Here is a 20,822-nt window from a genome sequence, read left to right on the forward strand (position 1 = left end):
TGGTCTGGTCCCCCATATTTTTTTTGTATTTTCTTTATTTTTTATTTTTTTAGTAATATTTTTTCATGTGATTCCATATAATTGTTGTTACTTGATGTGTTAGCCTAATTAAGATGTCAAATTGCATAATGATGCTTAACATGAAAGCTTTTATAAAAAGAAAATAAAAAAAATAAAGTAACCTAGCATCCCTCGCTTGCTTGGGTTTCAAATATGACTGACTCCCTTTCTATTTCCATGCTATATACACATTTGAGACTATATATAATTTATTTATATATTTCCTTGGTAAATTAGTCAAATTTGTCATGTGTTATATTTTTATGCTCTTAAGTTCCACTTAAATTTTGACTTCGTATTTGTTGATATTAAACTACAAGAATATATGTTTTTAACTTTTAAAAGAATTAAAAATCACAAAAATTGATCCAAGCTAATATTTGGTACGAATATTTTTTCTTTCAAACTACATATATTTTTTTATTTAAATACATTTTTAACTAAAAATCAAACCAAACCGCATCACAAATATCTCTCTACTCATACCCCCTAATTTTTTGCATTTTAAAATCTTAAAAAATGTTATTGCTAATTTAAAAGTATTACAACTACTCTATATATTTGTTTTATTTTAATAATTTTAATAAATTTGACTGTATTATTAGTAGATTGAAATTCAGTATACTAATTATATTAAAAATAACTATTAAATGAATAATTAAATAAAAACAGAGAAATAAATAAAACTACCCTTACACAAGATATCTTAAAAAGTCGCTACTATCCTGTATCACCACTTGGTTCTATTTTAATAAAATAAATAAATTCAAAATGCATCATTAATAAATTCAAAAGTATAATACTAATAATACTAATAATAATATAATAATATTAATAATATACAAAAACAATAATTAATATCACATCTTAATAGTTTTTCCTTCAAAATGTGTCAAATGTATTCAAATTCTTGTATGATCCAATGTAAAAAAACTATTATACATGTATATATTAAATGTAAAGAAATAACTAAAAAAATAAACAAAAATATAGGTTTCAAACTAGTTACCTACAAGAAGAGCAGAAAATGCTGTATGAAGAGATTATTGGAAATAGAAAGGTTGAGTTTTGATTCTGAACTCAGTTGGCACTAGCTAACCTGTGGCGAATAAGTTTTGCAGCTGCAACCATATTAGTGAGAGCAGGCTTTACCTCAGTGTACTTGCGTGTCTTGAGGCCACAATCTGGGTTCACCCACACAATGTTGCTCTCAAGAACTGCAAGCATCTTGTTGATCCTGTCAGCAATTTCATCTGTGGGTGGAATCCTTGGTGAGTGAATATCATAAACACCAGGACCAATGCCAGCACCATATTTCACTCCCTGGCGGAAGACTGAAAGCAACTTCTCATCTGATCTGGAGTTCTCAATGGTGATCACATCAGCATCCATGTCTATGATTGAGTGGATGATGTCATTGAAGTTGGAGTAGCACATGTGAGTGTGAATCTATCAAATATCACAATATATTAATATATATAATATATATATATATATATGTATGTAAATTTGACTAAATATACTAGTACAGATTAGAACATGAGAATGAGAAATGAAGCTGAACCTGAGTGGTGTCTTTTACACCACAGTTGGTAATCCTAAATGAGTGAACTGCCCAGTTTAGATAGAAAGCCTCCTCAGATTTCCTAAGAGGTAAACCCTCTCTTAGAGCAGCCTCATCAATTTGGATGACAGTAATACCAGCATTCTCAAGATCCTCAACCTCATTCTTGATAGCCAAAGCAATCTGGTAACATGTTTCAAATCTAATAAAAACATAGATAAAGTTAAGTAAGACAAATATCCAGCAAAACCATCACTCAAACCTGCAAGGTGGCAATAAAGGTTTTCATACCTTGGTTGGTCATCTCTAACGAAGGACCAGTTCAGAATAGTAACAGGGCCAGTAAGCATTCCCTTCATAGGTCGTTTGGTCAAACTTTGAGCAGTTGAAGACCAGAAAACAGTCATGGGCTTGGGACGGCTCACGTCACCATAAATGATGGGAGGTTTGACACATCGGGATCCATATGATTGCACCCACCCATTGGCAGTAAATGCAAAGCCAGACAATTGCTCTCCAAAGTACTCAACCATGTCATTCCTCTAAATTGCCAAGATTTTTCAAACAATTAAGTTTTAGAGCACATTTTACTTCAGAAAGAAGTCTTTATTAAACTACTAATAATAAATATCATCAACACACCTCAGGCTCTCCATGCACCAAGACATCAATATCAAGTTCTTCCTGGAGCTTCACAACATGGTTAATTTCCTCCTTAATGAAACGGATATAATCTTCCTCAGAGATCCTATTCACATTGTAATCATATAGCAGTTTAAATGTCATACTGTAATAATAGTTGGATTTGGCAGGTGGTAGAAGATGAACACTTTACACTCACTTGTTAGCCTTGAATTCACGGCGAACTCTTCTAAGATCTGTAGTCTGAGGGAAAGATCCAATTGTAGTGGTTGGAAGAATAGGAAGATTCAGTTTCTTCTGTTGAGCATCCAACCTGGCACTAACATTCGTGACCCTGCGATGATCAGAGCCCTTCAGAGCTGCAGCCTAAGGAAAAAATAAAGTATTAAGACTTCTAAAATTGGTAGGTCTTTCCTTTTGCAGGTTCTGAAACAGTTTGGTATACATGATAGTTTCTGTCATTGGGTTAAATTGGTTTTGGAATCTGCTAAACTATATGATACAGACCAACACAGAAAATAAGAGAAAGGAGGTAAACGTGGTATATTATTGATACGGAAAAAGGGAAAATACAGTAGGAGGCTACTGTCCAGAGCTATGCTCCTATAGAGAATTAGCATTCTCCATTCTGCAAAACTGCAATATTCTTTCCCCCCCATTCTCATGCTAGGCTGTGCCTATAAGGATACACGCCTCACACACCCACAAATCCCGTAACTAACTATCACCCAACTTTTTCTTTCTCTCTCTCTCTGCCACCTCATCATGCTCTGTTAGCCTTTTCAATTCTGTTTCTCCTAGTGTACACACGCCATATTCTAGGCCTATGTAAACCTGGATCAGCTTGAACATTCTTTTGGGCCCATGAATCATTTTGGGTTCTATCAATTCCACCTTCTTGAGATACAACCTTGTCCTCAAGGTTAAAAGCGGGAAATTGATTGAGAATTGTGAGTTCATCTTCCCATGTTGCTTCATCTTTTGATTTGCCTTGCCACTTGATCAAACACTGCTTCACCTCGTCGTCCTGCCGAGACTCTGTTCTGCTAGCTAACACCAATTCTGGTTCTGCTGTCTCAACAATTTCACCAGACAGACTCTCAGGAAGGTCTTTCTCCACCTGGCAAGTTCCCACTGCTTTCTTCAGTAAGGACACATGAAATACTGGATGAATACGTGAGCTGTCAGGTAGTTGAAGCTTGTAAGCAACTGAACCAATGCATTCCAACACTTGGAAAGGTCCATAAAATCTAGCAGACAATTTAGGATTGATTCGATGAGCTACGGATTGCTGTCTATGTGGACGTAATTTCACAAAAACCCAATCCCCCACTTCAAATTTCTGGTCATGTCGCTTCTTATCAGCTTGAGCCTTCATCCTAACTTGTGCTCTGAGTAAGTGGCCTTTTAATTGTCGTAACGCTTCATCCCGGTCCAACAGCTCCTGCTGAACAGCCTCTACCTTAGTTTCTCCGACAGCAAATCGAAGTAAAGTTGGGGGTTTGCGTCCATAAACGATCTCAAATGGGGTGACCCCAATGGACTCATGAAAGGTAGTATTATACCAATACTCCGCCCAATGCACCCACTGGATCCATGTTCGTGGCTGGTCAGCAATAAAACACCGTAAGTACGTCTCCAAGCAACGGTTAACGACCTCTGTTTGTCCATCCGTTTCGGGATGATAAGCTGTACTCATGGTAAGGTGAGTTCCCTGCAACTTGAACAACTCCTTCCAAAAGTTGCTGACAAAGATAGGATCGCGGTCACTTACAATAGACTTCGGTGTTCCATGTAAACGAACCACTTCCTTGGTAAAGTGTTCTGCTACCACTCTAGCTGTGTACGGATGCTTGAGGGGAATAAAATGAGCATACTTGGATAGGCGGTCCACGACCACAAACACCGAGTCAATTCCCTTCACCTTTGGTAATCCATTGATAAAATCCATGGATAAGTCATCCCAAATTTTTTCTGGAATAGGTAGAGGCTGTAATAATCCACCGGGAGTGGTTGCCAAGTACTTCTGCCTCTGACAAACATCACAACTCCTGACGTATTCTTGAACAGCTCGTTTCATCCCTATCCAATAGATGTTGGCAGCCAACTTCCAGTAGGTACGGTAAAAACCCGAATGCCCTCCTTGAGGGGTGGCATGGAATTCGTGAAACAGCTTTGGGATCCACATGGACTGAGCTGAAATTACTAAGCGCCCTTCATAGTATAAAACCCCTTCTCTATATGAGAAACCAGGTTTACTTGTGGTATTTGCTTTGAGTGCTGCAATGATAGTAGCCAAAGCCTCATCTTGATGAACCTCCTCCATTAACTGCCCTCCGTCACTCCACACAGGGTAAGAAATTAAAGAATGCAACTCCCCTGTCTCGTACATTCTGGACAAAGCATCTGCCCCTCCGTTCGTGGCCCCTGGTTTATAAACAATGTCAAACTGGTACCCCAAAAGCTTGGCAGCCCAATTCTGTTGGTCCATGGTGGAAATCCGCTGATGCAATAGCTGCCGCAGACTCTTTTGATCAGTATATACAATAAATTGCCTACCTAACAAATAAGGGCGCCAGTGCTGCACAGCCAAGACAATTGCCATCAATTCCTTTTCATATGCTGACTTTGTCTGATTTCTTTCACTCAAAGCCTTGCTAAAAAAAGCCACAGGTCTGGAATTCTGCATAAGAATTGCCCCTACTCCACAGCCCGAAGCATCACTTTCAATGATGAAAGGTTGTGAAAAATCAGGTAGAGCAAGAACTGGGGCTGTTGTCATCTTTATCTTCAAAGTGTCAAATGCTAGCTGAGATCTAGGATTCCAGGTGAATCCATCTTTCTTGGTCAACTCCGTCAGGGGACGTGCTATCCTCCCGTAGTCCTTGACAAATTTCCGGTAATATCCGGTAAGTCCCAGAAAGCCTCGCACACCTTTCACATTTTTGGGAGTTGGCCAATTGATGATACTAGCAATCTTGGCAGGATCCATAGTCACCCCTTGTTGAGAAACCACATGACCCAAATACTCTATTGAACACTGAGCAAAAGCGCACTTCTTCCTGTTGACAACCAACTTCTGGTCACGTAAGATCCTCAACACTGTGGAAAGATGCTAAAGATGGGATGGCCAATCGTGACTGTATACCAGTATATCATCGAAGAAAACCAACACAAATCTTCTAAGCATGGCTTGAAACACCTCATTCATTAGGGACTGAAACGTAGACGGAGCATTCATCAGGCCAAAAGGCATTACCAAATACTCGTAGTGCCCCTCATGTGTGCGGAACGCCGTCTTGTGGACATCTTCACCTCGCACCAACACTTGGTGATACCCGGATCTGAGGTCAAGCTTGGAAAAATACATAGCTCCGTGCAACTCATCAAGCAACTCATCAATCACGGGAATTGGAAACTTATCCGGCACGGTTGCTTTATTCAAAGCCCTATAATCCACACACATTCGCCACGATCCATCCTTCTTCTTCACCAGAATAACAGGGCTAGAAAAAGCACTCTGACTGTGGCGTACTAACCCTGCTTGCAGTAATTCTTTGGTCTGTTTTTCTATTTCATCTTTGTGATGATGGGAATAGCGATAGGGTCGAACATTTACCGGACCTTGTCCTTCCAACAGGTTGATTCTGTGTTCTATTTGTCGCCTTGGTGGTAGTCCAACGGGCGTTGTAAAAATTTCTGCAAACTGCTCCAATAAATAGTCGAGCTGCTGTTTCTGAATTGGAGTCAAACTCGTCATCTCAGTGGTCTGTGCAACTCTGTTCTGGGGCACCAATTCAGAGGCAAAAAACCATTCCTCAACCCACTTACGTGTGTTTCCCACAAAGCTTTGTAAAGCTATTTGTGCAGTATGTTTTGTGCTCTGTCCCTGTACCATGACCCACTCTTTGTTGTGTTGGAATCTCATGGTCTGCTTTCCCCAATCCACCACCATTTCTCCTAAGGTAGCCAGCCACGACATGCCCAAAACCACATCAATGCCTTCTAAATCAAACAGCAAGGTATCCACAAATAATTTAATTCCCTCTAATTCAATTTCCATCTGCTTACATTCTCCTCTGGCTACAACCTTATGACCATCTCCCAAGCGAATTCTCATTTCCTTAGTGAGTTCCACTTCCCATCCCATGGTTTGAACCAACCTCTTAGAAATGAAGTTGTGTGTTGCCCCACTGTCAACTAAAATCACAATGGGTACTCCCTTAATTGCACCTTCCAATTTCATTGTCTGGGGTTGAACAGTACATGTCTGCAGGCTCAATACAGTGCATTCACCATCAATTTCCAGGTTCTCTTCTTCCATCTCCGTTGAAATCAAAGCCTGCGCTTCACCTTCTTCCTCAGATTCTTCTAACACCATTATCCTCAATTGTTTATCCGGACATTGGTGAAGGGGGTGAAATTTCCCCCCACACTTATAGCATAACCCTTTCTGCCTTCTTTCCAAAAGTTCCTGGTAAGGAAGATGGCGGATTCCACGATCCTTCTGTGTTGCACGTGATTTTTCTGTCGCTGGTAGCCGCCCCTGTTTTTCATCGTTGTTTTGGATCATTACCCAGCCTTGACCCTGTTCACGGCCCACAAAAACTGGCCCATTCATAGTGGGGTGGGTCGACTTATTGTATTGACCAGACCCATACCCGAATCGGGGACCCATACCTTTCGACCCAGTGGCAACCCGATTGCGACCCTGCAACTCGTTCTCTACTGCCTTCGCCAATGTAATGAGGCGTGAACGTGGCAACGGCCCCATCGCACGCATACTCCTCACTCTCGCACGAATATCATCGCGCAACCCATGGATGAAATATCCAAAATATTGTTCATCTGGTAATTTTGGGATCTGGGCTATTAAACGTTCAAATTCCAGAACGTAGGTGTCCACTGAACCATTCTGCTGGAGTGAAGACAATTGTTCAAAGACATCTCCCTCACTAGTGCTTCCATAACGCTCCAGCAACTCTTGGATGAGTTTCTCCCAAGTCAAACCAGAATCCAGATGCAGCAGAGAATTGAAGAAATGAATTGTAGATCCCTCCATACAAAGATGGGCTAAGTTCACTCGTACCTCAGGACTGGTTTCCATGACATGAAAATAGACCTCTGCTCTAGCAATCCATCCAGCAGGGTCTTCACCAGTGAACATCGGCAGTTCGACCTTCTTCACTGATTGACGAAACTCGTCCAACAGTTCTCCGTTCAGCTTCAACCATCCTGAGCCAAACGTCGGTCCGCCGGAATCTCCTCTTTCCTCACCGTTCCGATTCTTGTTTCCGCTACTGCCTGTCTCCTTGTCTCCATCAGTCCGCTTCAATTGCAAACTCTGGCTCAGCATCGCCAATAGTTGTTCCTGGTTACTCTCAGCCTTCAATTGCATTGTGTTGAGTGTTGCACGTAGGTTAGCAACTTCATTTTCCAGAGCAGATACTTTGGCTTCCATCTTCTTCGGTGGCATTCGTCAGAATTGTCACACCTCCTAGCACTGGTTTCTTCCTCGCAGATCCGGCAGGTCGGACCAGTTTGATACAGACCAACACAGAAAATAAGAGAAAGGAGGTAAACGTGGTATATTATTGATACGGAAAAAGGGAAAATACAGTAGGAGGCTACTGTCCAGAGCTATGCTCCTATAGAGAATTAGCATTCTCCATTCTGCAAAACTGCAATATTCTTTCCCCCCCATTCTCATGCTAGGCTGTGCCTATAAGGATACACGCCTCACACACCCACAAATCCCGTAACTAACTATCACCCAACCTTTTCTTTCTCTCTCTCTCTGCCACCTCATCATGCTCTGTTAGCCTTTTCAATTCTGTTTCTCCTAGTGTACACACGCCATATTCTAGGCCTATGTAAACCTGGATCAGCTTGAACATTCTTTTGGGCCCATGAATCATTTTGGGTTCTATCACTATATCTTTTTCTTTTAATGGGAATGTTGTTGGCTTTACTAGTTATGAAAGAGGTGTCCACCAGGGTTATCATCCATCAGCCCTTCTCCTTTGTATTCCAGTTAAGAGGTTCTTAGTAGGGTTTTGTCTCACAGCTGTTACAAAAAGGATTAGTTACTCCACTTGTTGGTCTTCTTGTAACACTAAAATAGGTCTATGCTTTGGTTTCAGGTTCTAGTAACACTTCCTCTATCCAAAGTTTTTTGGTACAAATTTATTCCTGCTGCTATGTCTTTTTTGGGTTCGAGATTGTTGCTTAAGCTGCCAACTAATGATATGCTCATTAGACTCGGCTGTTATATTGTTTCAGGGTTTGACACTGTGAACGTACATTTGAAATTGCTGATCGTCTTTTTTTCATTGCTCCTATTCTAAAAAATATGTCTTGGTTTAGTTCTTGCAAACAAATTTCTGTTGACCATAGTGATATATATTCAGTCCTGTTCATTCTGAATTGACGTCCTCTTGCCAAGCTTGTTAGCTGCTGTTCTATACATTCATGACATTACGGTTTAGCAGAAATATAATTTGTTTTGAAAATAAAAAAATTTCCTTACAGAAGATTGAAGAACATGATTTCTGTAGGGATCAACACGGTAATCTCAGCTTGAAATTCAATGTTAAGAATTTTGCATTTTAAAATTCTTGCGTATCAAAATCAAGCCTGCCAATCCTCCTAAAGATCATTCTGGTTACCTGGCAATCTCCTAAATATCATTATAGCTGATAGTGTTGCTAAAGGTACTCCTGGTTTGGCTGCTTGTGGTGTTACTTTTAGGGATCATTCTTATGGTATCCTTGGTAGCTTTGACCGTATGGGAGTTATTCGTGCTTTTGAATCATAATATCAGTCATTGGAAGCTTAGGAATTGATGCATAAATGTTACAGAGAATTCATAATTTAAAATTCTTTCTATCACATTTATAGAAAGGAAATCATTGTGTTCATAAACTCGTCAATATTGTTGTTAGGTAGCTGATATTGGGCCCAGATCACTCCGGCCCGCAAGGAAGAAAACAAAGCCCGCATGGCTCACAGATTTCATTTAGAGTAGCTGTCAATTCGGTTGAGATTGTCTGTGACACAATACTTTCTATTAGGATCTCTGCCCTTAGGACTAGCACAATCACGAGTCTATAAGACCACCTTGCAATAAAGGAGTGGGATACGAAAGATATTATCTATGCTAGTGTTTGTTATTTCGCTTAGATAGTCTTCCTTTAGTAATTCTTCCCTCCTTCCTTCCCATACCTAGCGTCTCCGTAACAAATTGGTGTTTTCATCGATCTACCTCCATGTCGCCCAAACCTAACAAGGATCTCCATGAAACCCTCCTCTAGGCCATATTAGATAAAATAGCCAACCTCCAAACCCAATTTCATGCCACCCAGGAACACCCAGAAAGTCAACACCTAGCCCTCCAACAAAGCCTAGAAACACGGCAATCCACCCTCGAAACCAAACAAGATACCCTCACCCACACACTTACTATCTTCCTCACCAATCTCTCGCCTCACCTCCCCAATTTTATCCCACTTACAGAGTCGGCCCCTCCCAACCCACATCTAGTTTCTGACCCCCCACCCTTTGTCCAACCGCCACCTGCCAACCTTTCCCTCTCACTACTACCACAACCATGCGAACTTTCTCTCCACCAACAACCACCTTTCCAAACAGCAACCCAAAATCCAACTATCCTCTTTTGATGGCACGGATCCCTTAGATTGGCTTTTCCAGGTTGGTCAATTGTTTCAATATTACAATATACCTTGGGACTCTCACCTCAACATGGTTTCCTTCTATATGCGAAATGATGCTCTAAGTTGGTTTAAATGGATGTACATGTACCAGAATCACCAACTCACAAATTGGAATTCTTTTAGTAGGGCTCTAGAACTCTGTTTGGCCCTTCCACTTATGCCAACCACGAAATGAAACTATTTAAAACTTCACCAAACCAACACTGTCACAAAATACCAAGTAGTTCGAAAAACTTTGTAATCGTGTTCTTGGCTTTAACCCGGAAATGATCATGTTTCATCTCTAGCTTTATACCCAAAATCCAACGAGAACTTGTTGTTCTCCAACCTACCCCTATCACCCAGGCCATGAGCCTAGCCAAATTATTAGAATCCAAGATCACAGATTCCAAACACTACCCACGACCCTCCCATGTTTTGCCTCAACCATCTTCCCATTTAATACCCTCACCAAGACCCCCTCTACCCGCACATCCTCACCTACCTTCTTCTCCCTCATTTCCTGTCAAAAAACTCACCTCACCCCAACTCCAGGAGAGTTGTGCCCAACTCCAGTTAACAAAAAAAGTAAATAGCAAGGACTCAATTGGAAAATAAAAAATTGAGTAAAAGAATTTAAATTGAGAATCAATTGAAATATCCAAATTTATGAGGGACTTATAACTTAATTAAGCATTTTTTAATTGAGTGAGGGTTTTAATCGAAAGCCCATTGACCCAATAAGGTGACAATTTGCACAATTCTACTGTGGCATGATTCACATGATTCCACAATATTGCTCAATGATCTACACAATCCTACACTGCCACATCACGTGGGATTTGAATCAAAAGCACTATGCAAAATTGTGGAACAGAACGATTCCACGATGTTAATCGTGATTTAACTATGATGGTCATCGTACCCTCTGACCATTTTTAACAAGCTTGACTCCTATGATATATATATGTGTGTGTGTGTGTGTGTTTATATGTATATGTATATATTTTGGCTTGAAGGGAGTGTTATAGATATGATTTGAAAGGATGAAGCATATTGAAGATTCATTTTCACCTTGACAAAAAGAAACTCATGTCCAAAAAGTATCTACTAGATTTTAGGAATCAATTGCTTACCGAGTATTTCTCATTAATAGATATTAATTTTGTTCCTTATTATTCTATCATTTCTTTGTTATAAATAAGAGTACATGCATGTACCTAACACAAGGAATTCATTATACTCCCTCTCAGCTTCTCTCTTCTCAACATAGTAACAAAGCAGTCACATCACATCCTCTGTGACCTGTTTTGTCACTAATCCTTTCAACAATAGTGATGTTTTTGGATACTTATCTTCTAAAAAATATCCTCTTAAGTAAAAGAACCAAATTGAAAATCTTGATAAGAACTTACAGCCTTTTGGATAGCCTCATTTGTCACCCTTGGGGAGGACTTCCTTGAAGCCAAGGCTGCAGCATTAGCAGAAAAGAAAACCTGCAAAAAGATAGGCTATAAGAAACAAAATGACATAAGTTTGTGAAAAAAGCCTTCAAATCAATGGGTATGATGTACCTCATCCTTCTGTCCAAACAATGCCTTGGCCAAGGCATTTACTTCAACAACCTTTTGTAACGCAAATGCGAGCCAAGATTTAATCTCTTGGTCCAACTTGGTCTCATTCACAAGATCAACTGCAGTGTGAAGAAGAGAACAGGATGTGGAAACCACAACCTTGTCTGCAGAAGTAAAAGATGGTTCAGATTTAATTTCTGGTATGCTGAATATGTCAATAACAATGTTAATTGACAAATACCAGCCCCAACAATATCCCCAAGTTCCTGCAAGGTGTTCAGAGAAGATGCAAGATTATTGGCCCAAATATTTCTTCCATCAACAACACCAGCAAAAAGAAATTTTCCAGATGGAAATTCTTGCTTGATCAAATCAACGGTCTTTGATCCTCGAACAATGTCAAACCCATATGCAGTAACAGCCTTTAAAGAGGTGAGCGTTTTGTATGCTTCAGCAGGAACGTCACCAAAGTATGTCTCAATCAGAACATTCAAACCAGACAAACTTGATTCTAGCTCTGCATAGGTATGAGTAAATGCTTGTAACTGGTGGCCATCAAGATCCTTCACAAGGGTAGGTTCATCAAACTGGATCCAAGTAGCACCAGCTGCCTTCAGTTCAACCACAACCTCCCTAAAATATATAATGAAGTATGATTGAAGCAACTTTAATATATGATTCCAGCACATATCAGTACTTTAAGACCATACCTGTAGACAGGAAGGATCTTGTCAATGAGGGAAAGAAGGGAAAATGACTTATCAACACCCTTCGCTGGTTTTGACAGCAACAAGTAGGATATAGGTCCCACAAGCACAGGAACAGTATTAATTCCCAGCTACATATTAGAAAGACAAAGGTTATAAGCATCAGTGAATGAAATTAACAATTCAAAATAATTTATTTCTCCCTTTTGAAATTAACATTCTTTGCAGATCAGAGACCTTTGTAATATGTCAATAGTTAAGGTAGTAAAAATTCTTCTAATAAGTCCAGAGTCTACAGAGGTTTATTACGAATTTTTCAGATCAATCTAGGATAGGTGCTAAAGCTATCTTTGAACTTACAACTTTGGCCTCTTTGTATTCAAGCACAGCCTTGTGTGATGAGTAGGAGAACTTAACATCTGGACCCAATTCAGGAACAATGTAATGACTGTACCATAAGGGATAATAAGTTTGTTAGAACTATGACAAATATCAAACCAGTTTCCATATTAAATTTTGTATTTCTAAATTTAAATCAAATACAGTGTCAAGTGTGAATGTATGTGTGTGCTCCTGCAGTCATTCAAAGTCCCCACCAAAATCTCCATTCATACACTAACTTACACCTTTCATTTAATAATATTTAATCAAAATATATGTAAAACTAAAAAATTTAGAGAGGGGGTAATATACTTACTAGTTGGTGTCAAACCACTTGGTCATTTCCATAGCAGGTACGGATGCATTCCCTCTTGCCATTGAGAAGTAAACATCAAACCCAATCTCCCCGCCATTCCAATTATATCTAGCAGGAACTGCCCCAAGCATGGCTGTTGTGTCCAGCACTTGATCATAGTATGAGAAGGTGTTGCTTGGAATATACTTTGTTCCAGCTTCGGCCATCTGCATCAAGATAGCTGACCTAAGGTCTGCAGCAACCTTCTGCAGCTCCTCAGCACTACTCTTTCCATCCCAAAAGGATTCCAAGGCAAATTTAAGCTCTCTCTTGGGTCCAATGCGTGGATAACCAACAATATGAGACGCCATTGCTCTGTCATTGCAAAATGAAAATCCACAATTTCAATATACAGTTACAAACAAAGAGGAACGCTAGAATGCATAGCATGTGCTCCTCCATGTTAGTTTTTACTGATTGTGGCCAGCATACAATTAGATTGGAGACAAAATGAGCAGACAATAACTGACATTACACCTCCAGTATAACATCTAGTCATGGAATCTGAATTTAGAAAACCATTCATCAGATTGTTTCTTCACTCCCCCCACAAAGGTGAATGAACTCACAGGAAATTAAATCCACACCATACCCCAGATATGAAAACATTCACCGATAAAATTGTAACATATAAATCCGATATTCCGTTCTTTATGCACAAATAAAAATAACAAATTCTTTCACCTCCCCAAGATTATATTCATATGTGTTCTTTCTAATTTATAACATTAATAAATTCCGAAATGTCCATTATGAAATATAAATATTTACTAGTCATTTGAGCCATTGTCCTTAAATCTTATGAAATATAAATATATACTACACTTAAATCTTTCTGTTGACTTCAATTCAAGTTCTATAACCGGACCCAATCTCACTTCTGCTCCCTCCTACTATTTAAAAGAGCTCTTAAATTTAAATTCAATTCCAACTGTAACAACCTATACAAAGCAACAAAACAGCTACCACACATCTGCATATTAGAATATACAGACATCTAACGTTATTTAAATGATGAAAAAAACCACATAATTCTCAACAAACCCAAATTAAAACACACAGTGAACAACCATTGATTTGGGCTTGTTAATCCTCTTATTCTACGAAGAGGGAGATACAGACCAATCAACCAAAAGGGTACTGCGAAGATAGAGATTAAAAAACTTCCCAACTTCAGCAGACTATAAACTACAAGGGTGACAAAATCAGGCTTAGTACCAACTCATAATCCACAAAAAAAAGTTGGAAGTGCTAAGCATGAGAATTGCTCATGTGAACATCAAATTCAAACCCCAGAGATTTTCAAAATCAAAATTTGAAGGCAAAGAGATAGCAAACCACAAAGGGTAGGCAAGCTCAAAATCAGAGTCTCAGTTAAATTGACCCACTTATCTCTATGATGAGAATGGCTGAAAAAACACAAAATAATCATTAAAAATTGAAAGGGGAAAACTAAAGAGAACGAACCGAGAAGAAGTGGCACGAACAGAGAAGCGAAAAGAGGAGGACGAGTGAGAGAGAGAGCACACTGAGAATGTAAACGGTGCCACACACTGAACAGAGAGTTTGAACATTTATACTATTCACTTCACTATGAACGCTCTGTATTTTTATCTTCCTCTCTCTTCTTACTTCTCTCACAACCGATACAAATAAGAATCTAGCTCTATTACCCCCATAACATTTATTTTTATTTCTTTTATTATCACTAATATTTTATTATTTCTTTCATTATCACTAATATTTATTTTTATTTCCCATCACTCTGATTCTTTCATATTCTCTAACTTTTACCATTTTATTAAACAAACATAAATCAGATTGAAGTAACAAAGTTGTATATAAATTTATGACTTTTTTAATCATAATATTAATATAAATAATGGAAAATAATTTTTCAACATCCCCAATGTCGTTGCGTCAAATTACACCTGACTGACATGGAAAGGGCGATTAGGTGACATGGGCAGTTTGGTAAAATGAGAAAGGCAATGTGGAACCTAGACCTTTGTGAGCTATGATCACTCATGACAACCCTTTTTACCATCATATTTCTCTTAGACCTCCAATTATCACAAAAAGTTTAGGATTCAAATTACAAGATCACTTGAAATCTTTTGTTTAAAACTTAAATCTACTTCTACTAAAACAAACTTCCAATTACGTTTAAACTTTCACAATTAAAAACAAAGTAAGTAGAAGCAAAAGATAAGGACTCCTAGAAACACTAAAGAACATATGACTCAAAGCAAAAGAGACAAAGCAAAAGAAGACACAATTTATCATCCAAAAGCGAAAACAAAGCTAATGACAAGATAAATGCCAAATTGAAAAGCAAGAAAGTAAAGGGCTGAAATTAAATGTGCTTGAATGTAAAGACAAGAAATTAAAGGTGCAAGAAAAGTGATAGAGATCAAATAAGAGAAGATTTTACTAATGGAGGAAGAGGCCATCCACCCAAACATTTAAAGTTCTTCCTTCTAGTCTTCTCAAAAATTAAAGAAGAATTAAATAAAGAGAGGATCAAGCCTAAAGCCAAAAGAAGACTACAAGCATTCAAGAATAGGCTCCAATTAATATCTCTCTTTATAGTTTCTTTTGTATAAATTTGTAAAATAATATAGAATAGCTTTAGGATGTGCTAAAGAGGGAAACCTTAAAGACACCTCTTATGTATAACATCTATAGGCATTAGCTTTAGGAAAAGTCTAAAAGGTACCCCTTCACTCTCCATTTTAGGCGCTAGAAGTGGAAGAGTTATAGGCAACCTTGGAAAGCTTCTCTTGTAAGCTTCTTTGTAATTCATGACCGGTCCTTTCTCCTATAAAAGGAGGGCTTCAGTCCTTGAAATAATAGAATTGATATTTTTGAGTAAAGAACCTCTCCCAAATTGGTGAGTGATTGAGAGACTTGTGCCTTCTCCTCTACTAGTCTCATCTTGAGTGCATTCTTGGAACCTCAAGTGGCGGCATCTACACTCATCTTGAAGCCTTTCATCCTTCAAGTGGCGTGCACATCTCCAAGAACTCCAACCACATAAGTTTCCTATTTTGTTTCATCTTCTTCATCCATTTTCATTCCAAAACAAATCCTAAAACATGTCTTTGATGTTTCTATCCATTTCAATCGGTAGAATGTGTTTGTTTAGTATTTCTATTCGGTAGTTCTTCTTAGTTTGTTGTTCTTGTGATTTTAATTGAGTTTCCTTGTATTTTAATTGGTTCATTTGTGTTTTAATCGGTTCATTTGCCATATTATGGGTTTCTCTATGAGTTTGGCTTGGTTACTTGTAATTTGGTAAGTTCTTGAATGTTAAGAACATTGATCCAATTCTTAGAAAGTGTCTAATCATATTATAAAGCTGCATTTGATCAGCATGCATTCGTAAATCAAAGAGATACAAATGCGGCTATATAGCCGCACTTGTAAATACTATTTATAATTGCGGCTATTTCAGGTAGTCGCATTTGTATATGCTTGTGAATGAGGTGACAGGGTTTAGGGGTTTAGGGTTTACAAATGCGGCTATGGTAATAGCCGCATTTGTAAATCACATTTACGAATGCGACTTTGGTAATAGTCGCATTTGTAAATCATGCACTTGATTTACAAATGCGGCTTTGGTAAATAACCGCACTTGTAAATAGTGGTTTTTTTTAGTGCAATCTGTTTTGTCCCAAACCCATATAAATTAACCTGTATATTGATCAAAATGTACCCAACCAGACAAATACATAAATATAGAGATAAATTCAGAGAATCAAAATTTACATTACAAACAAGTAATCAAATTACATATAATCCCTACACTATTGATCAACTATCCTAGAGTTATAAAAATTTATGAAATATGTGGACCAAGAATGTCTCACATATGACATGGCTTCTGAATTCATTGGTATTTCTTCCATGAATAACTGCATTGCAAAATATAGTTGATAAATTAGTTTTTAGATACATATATGTTCAAGAATTATAAAAATGATTTAGCATATCATGTTACCTCTTTCCAACCAGTTTTAACACCTAGTCTTATAATGGTAATCATCCATTGCATAATGTAATAGCCACACTCATAACTTCTTGGTTGTTTATTACGCTATAATTCAATAAAAAGTAAAAGTTAGTATATTGATAAACAATGAGAAGAGAAAGAAAAAACTTACAAACCTTTATTCTTATCCAGTTCAAATTATTTGAATTGGATCAACCTTTTAGGATGTTATATCCACGCCATGAATTGGTTAATACAAAAAACCTCGTTAGTAGATGGTTAATTAGTAACATACAAAGTAAAGTTTATAGTGTACTTACGTATCAATTATATTCTTAAAATTTGTCGGTATCTTCTTATATAGGGAACATAACCACACAACATTCTTATCAACCATTGATAAGACAAGTAACTATCAATGATGCCTATATTATCCATGAAAAGAGTTAGTAAATATTTAAAACATGAAATAATAATAATTGATGACATATAATTAAACTTACTCATTAATATAAGGGCATAAATAAATTTGTTTTCCCTCTTTTTCTAGGGTGTTAGTGATGTATGCTTGGGTCTCATATGACCTTGGTCCAACGAGATTAGTATATGCAGGATCTAAGAATCCATACACATTTTCCTTCTCCTCGGTGAGACAGACTCCATGCAAAAACCTACAAGTTATTAGTTAAATCATAATCAATAATAATTTAACATAAAGTAAATTGAAAATTAGGTAAAGATACTTACATCATAAAAAATTGAATTATATTTATATTGAGCTCCTGATTCCCAAATACAAATTCTAATAAATCTGTGTTGTACATCATCAGTGGCACTTCAGTGTTTATTTGAAAAGACGTATCATCCCACGGAACTTCAAAAGGTTGATTACCATTCTGACTAGAAATTAGACCTAAGGAAGCTATTGGATCGTCAACTGGAACCTCACGCTTCTTCTCAGGACTTGGTTTCCAAAAAGGTTTCTACAAGATAAAGAACATTTGTATTAAATTATATGTAATATATAAATATAAATAAAAATTAATATAATAAAAAGAAATTATTACATGAGGTTGGGGCATAAATCGAATGAGGTCTTTGGGCCAGGCAACGAATGTCTGAAATGCATCGGCCACATTGGTTGCCTCATCTGAAGGTAGTGGAACACGAGCATCAGATACTCGTACTTTTTCAAGTGTTACCTTCGCCACATTAGGGGAGAGAGGAACGTTATGTAACGTGGTGGCCTCTTCATAGACTTTTCCAAGGGCCACCACCCGAGGAAGCTTGTCGCCCACTACCAGTAGCTCACATTCCCTCGTCTACCCAATGATATCATCCCTTGATGTTGTAAGAGCCGCACAATTCCCCTTTGTGCTCTTGGTTGTGGGACTAACAAGGGGTTGAATCGGCTCAGCACAAAGTTGTTGCGATAGAAACTCTTGTCGCATTCGATCATTCTCCTTTCTCATCTCTAGCCGCATCAGATCAATCTCCTTTCTAATCTCCTCCATTAATTCTTCACATATCTTAGTCTTCAGTTGAGTTTCGCTCTCTTTGGAGGAGGAGGATGATTGTCATTCTGAAACTCTAAAATATAGTTTAATTCCAACCCCTTGTCCAACTGCACGAACACAACCAGAATGCTCAGGTCGTCCAATTGCTTTAACCAAGATATCGTGACGATCTTCAGCAACAAATTTACCGTCGGATTCCAAGGAATCCTGCAAGAGACAAAAATCATATCAATTTTTAATATAATTAATGCTTTAAAATAAATGAAAATAACTAAAAATAACTTACAATTTTTTCGATGATAACCCTGGATTGCTCAGAACTTGGTGCACCCGACCTTTTAATTTGGGCCCTCTTCCATTTTACATGGCGAAAAGGTGGTGATGGAGGAGAAGTGACCCCTGTTTCCACATTCTCAGACGACGTCCCCAATCTAGATTGCTCCTTTTCCACCATCAGTGATTGCTCAAGTTTTCGATACCCCGAACGAGAGAGTAAGTGCGAGGTAACATTCTTCAAAGCTATCTCTTGAGCTTTCTTCCGACGATCTTGTCATAATTGAAATAAACAAAGTGAAGTAAATAAGGTAAACTTATTAATGTTATATAAATAAAAAAAGTTAAGTTACTTCACTTACCATCCAAGCCTCAATTTCACGGCTTTCTTTAAAAAGACGTCATGTCTCTTCATCAATATGTTTGTACTTTAAACATGGATTTTCATCTTTAAGGTCGCCAAAAACGTATCTCGAAGTTAGTCTTGACTTAAAGGTACGAAATTTATGTCCGATATTGGATATAATCTTTTATCGAAGCGGTTCCACATCAAGAATTTCAAAGTTTACCTGGAAAATAACATCACCAAATTAAAATTAATCAATCAATATTAAAAAGCATTATATGGTAACAATAATAATGTAAAGCTTACCAGAGCATCCTCCCATATCATGTTCCGATCGACCTCTGACACCTCATCCCATGAATTAATCAAAATGGAGAGCCTCTCACGAGAAACAACTCTAAGATAGCTCATAAACTCATTTGCTTTAGGACCAAAAGCCACTCCAGTGTGATGGATTTCCTATGAGCTCTTCTTGGATGTTTGTGGAAGATGGTGCGAAAGCTTAATGGAAGAGATGAACAAGGTCCTCCTAAGAGGTGTGGTGACCTTGAAGGTGCATGAAGAGTGTGGAAATGGGGAGGTTCGGCCAGCCCCTTTGAAGGTGGTGAAAGGTTTGAAGATTAAAAGCCTATTCCTAAGAGAGTTTAGGCAAGGAGTGAGAATGGCACAACTTTGGCAGCATTTCACTATTCAATTAATCTTCCAAATACAAGTGATAGGCTTCTCCTTTTATAGGCTAAGGAAGCCGTAAATGTTAATGATCCGATCGGTCATTGGTAGTCGATGACGTCAGCATCAGAGAACCACGTGGACCACTCGCAGGGTGACACGTGGACCAGGTGGCAGAGAGGTAGGGGGACGATCACTAAGAGAGGTGATCGGTGGTCAGTAACCAAGTTACCACCGACAGATCAGGCGGCAGAGAGGTCGGGGGATAGATCACCCAGAATAGTGATCGGTGGTCAGTAGCCAAGTGACCACCGGCAGACCAGTTCCCAGACTCGCGCCTGGAGGTAGAACGCGAGTAGCGAATAAACACTGATCAGTCATCGGGTGTATTGTCATCGGGGTCTCGTGTTACACGCAGTTAAACTGGGACTAAGGTTCCCAGCGAGAGCGTCACGCATGGACCTCGCATGGGCACACCTCAAGGAATCATGCACGAGAGTGGCCTGAGGGAACTAGTAAGCCAGTCGGTGATTGGTGATTCCCTCTACCCATTACGTGCGTGTCATCCTGAGGGGCAAGTCGCCTACGCAGAGAGTAACGTTTGGTGAGTGCGCCTAGACCAGCCACACCCGACGTTCTCCTAAGAGTATGCAATTTACCCAGATAAGAGAAGCATCCTAAGTTACTCCGCAAGGGCGTAACTTAGGCAGACAAAGAGAGGCGCTAGAGCCCTTCCAGTAAGTGACACGTGTGTGGTTAGATGCGAGTTGTAGGCCCCCACGTGTCATCATCTGAGAGGGGTGCGGTCCAGACAAAAGAGCACTCCGTACCGCTAAAGGTACAGACAGGCGCAGCCAAGCGCAGACATGCGCAGACTCTCACGCGATCCATTGCTGATTCTGAAGGTACGCTTTCTCTGAAAAGCATGACAGGGTTCTGACACATGCCAGAAAAGCATAACAGAATTCTGTTATGCCCAGAAGCGGGGAAAGAGAGATAAAAGGCAGAATCAGAGTGAGAGTGAGAGG

At 38.8% G+C, this 20,822-nt stretch overlaps 1 protein-coding gene across 1 annotated transcript; it reads right to left on the reverse strand.

The window, feature by feature from the left end:
* Positions 1-914: 914 nt before the first annotated feature.
* On the reverse strand, positions 915-14,672 carry LOC137835115 (5-methyltetrahydropteroyltriglutamate--homocysteine methyltransferase 1-like). Its single transcript, XM_068643461.1, has 12 exons — positions 14,463-14,672; positions 12,957-13,310; positions 12,620-12,707; positions 12,263-12,390; positions 11,794-12,185; positions 11,553-11,716; positions 11,394-11,474; positions 2,466-2,632; positions 2,267-2,372; positions 1,916-2,166; positions 1,625-1,826; positions 915-1,509 (listed from the first exon to the last, which is right to left on the reverse strand). Exons 1-12 carry the CDS (start codon positions 14,567-14,569, stop codon positions 1,141-1,143), a joined length of 2,409 nt encoding a protein of 802 aa, XP_068499562.1. The 5' UTR covers positions 14,570-14,672; the 3' UTR covers positions 915-1,140.
* Positions 14,673-20,822: the final 6,150 nt, after the last annotated feature.

The sequence above is a fragment of the Phaseolus vulgaris genome, chromosome 5 (assembly GCF_000499845.2).
Source record: "Phaseolus vulgaris cultivar G19833 chromosome 5, P. vulgaris v2.0, whole genome shotgun sequence".
NCBI lineage: Eukaryota > Viridiplantae > Streptophyta > Magnoliopsida > Fabales > Fabaceae > Phaseolus > Phaseolus vulgaris.

Excerpts from the sequence above, each read along its gene's own strand:
- LOC137835115 (XM_068643461.1), bottom strand. The coding sequence starts at position 14,569 with ATGTTCAAACTCTCTGTTCAGTGTGTGGCACCGTTTACATTCTCAGTG. Across the intron at positions 12,186-12,262 it reads AAGATCCTTCCTGTCTACAG|GGAGGTTGTGGTTGAACTGA; the intron begins GTATGGTCTTAA and ends TATATATTTTAG. Across the intron at positions 2,633-11,393 it reads ATGAGGCTATCCAAAAGGCT|GCTGCAGCTCTGAAGGGCTC; the intron begins GTAAGTTCTTAT and ends TTTTTTCCTTAG.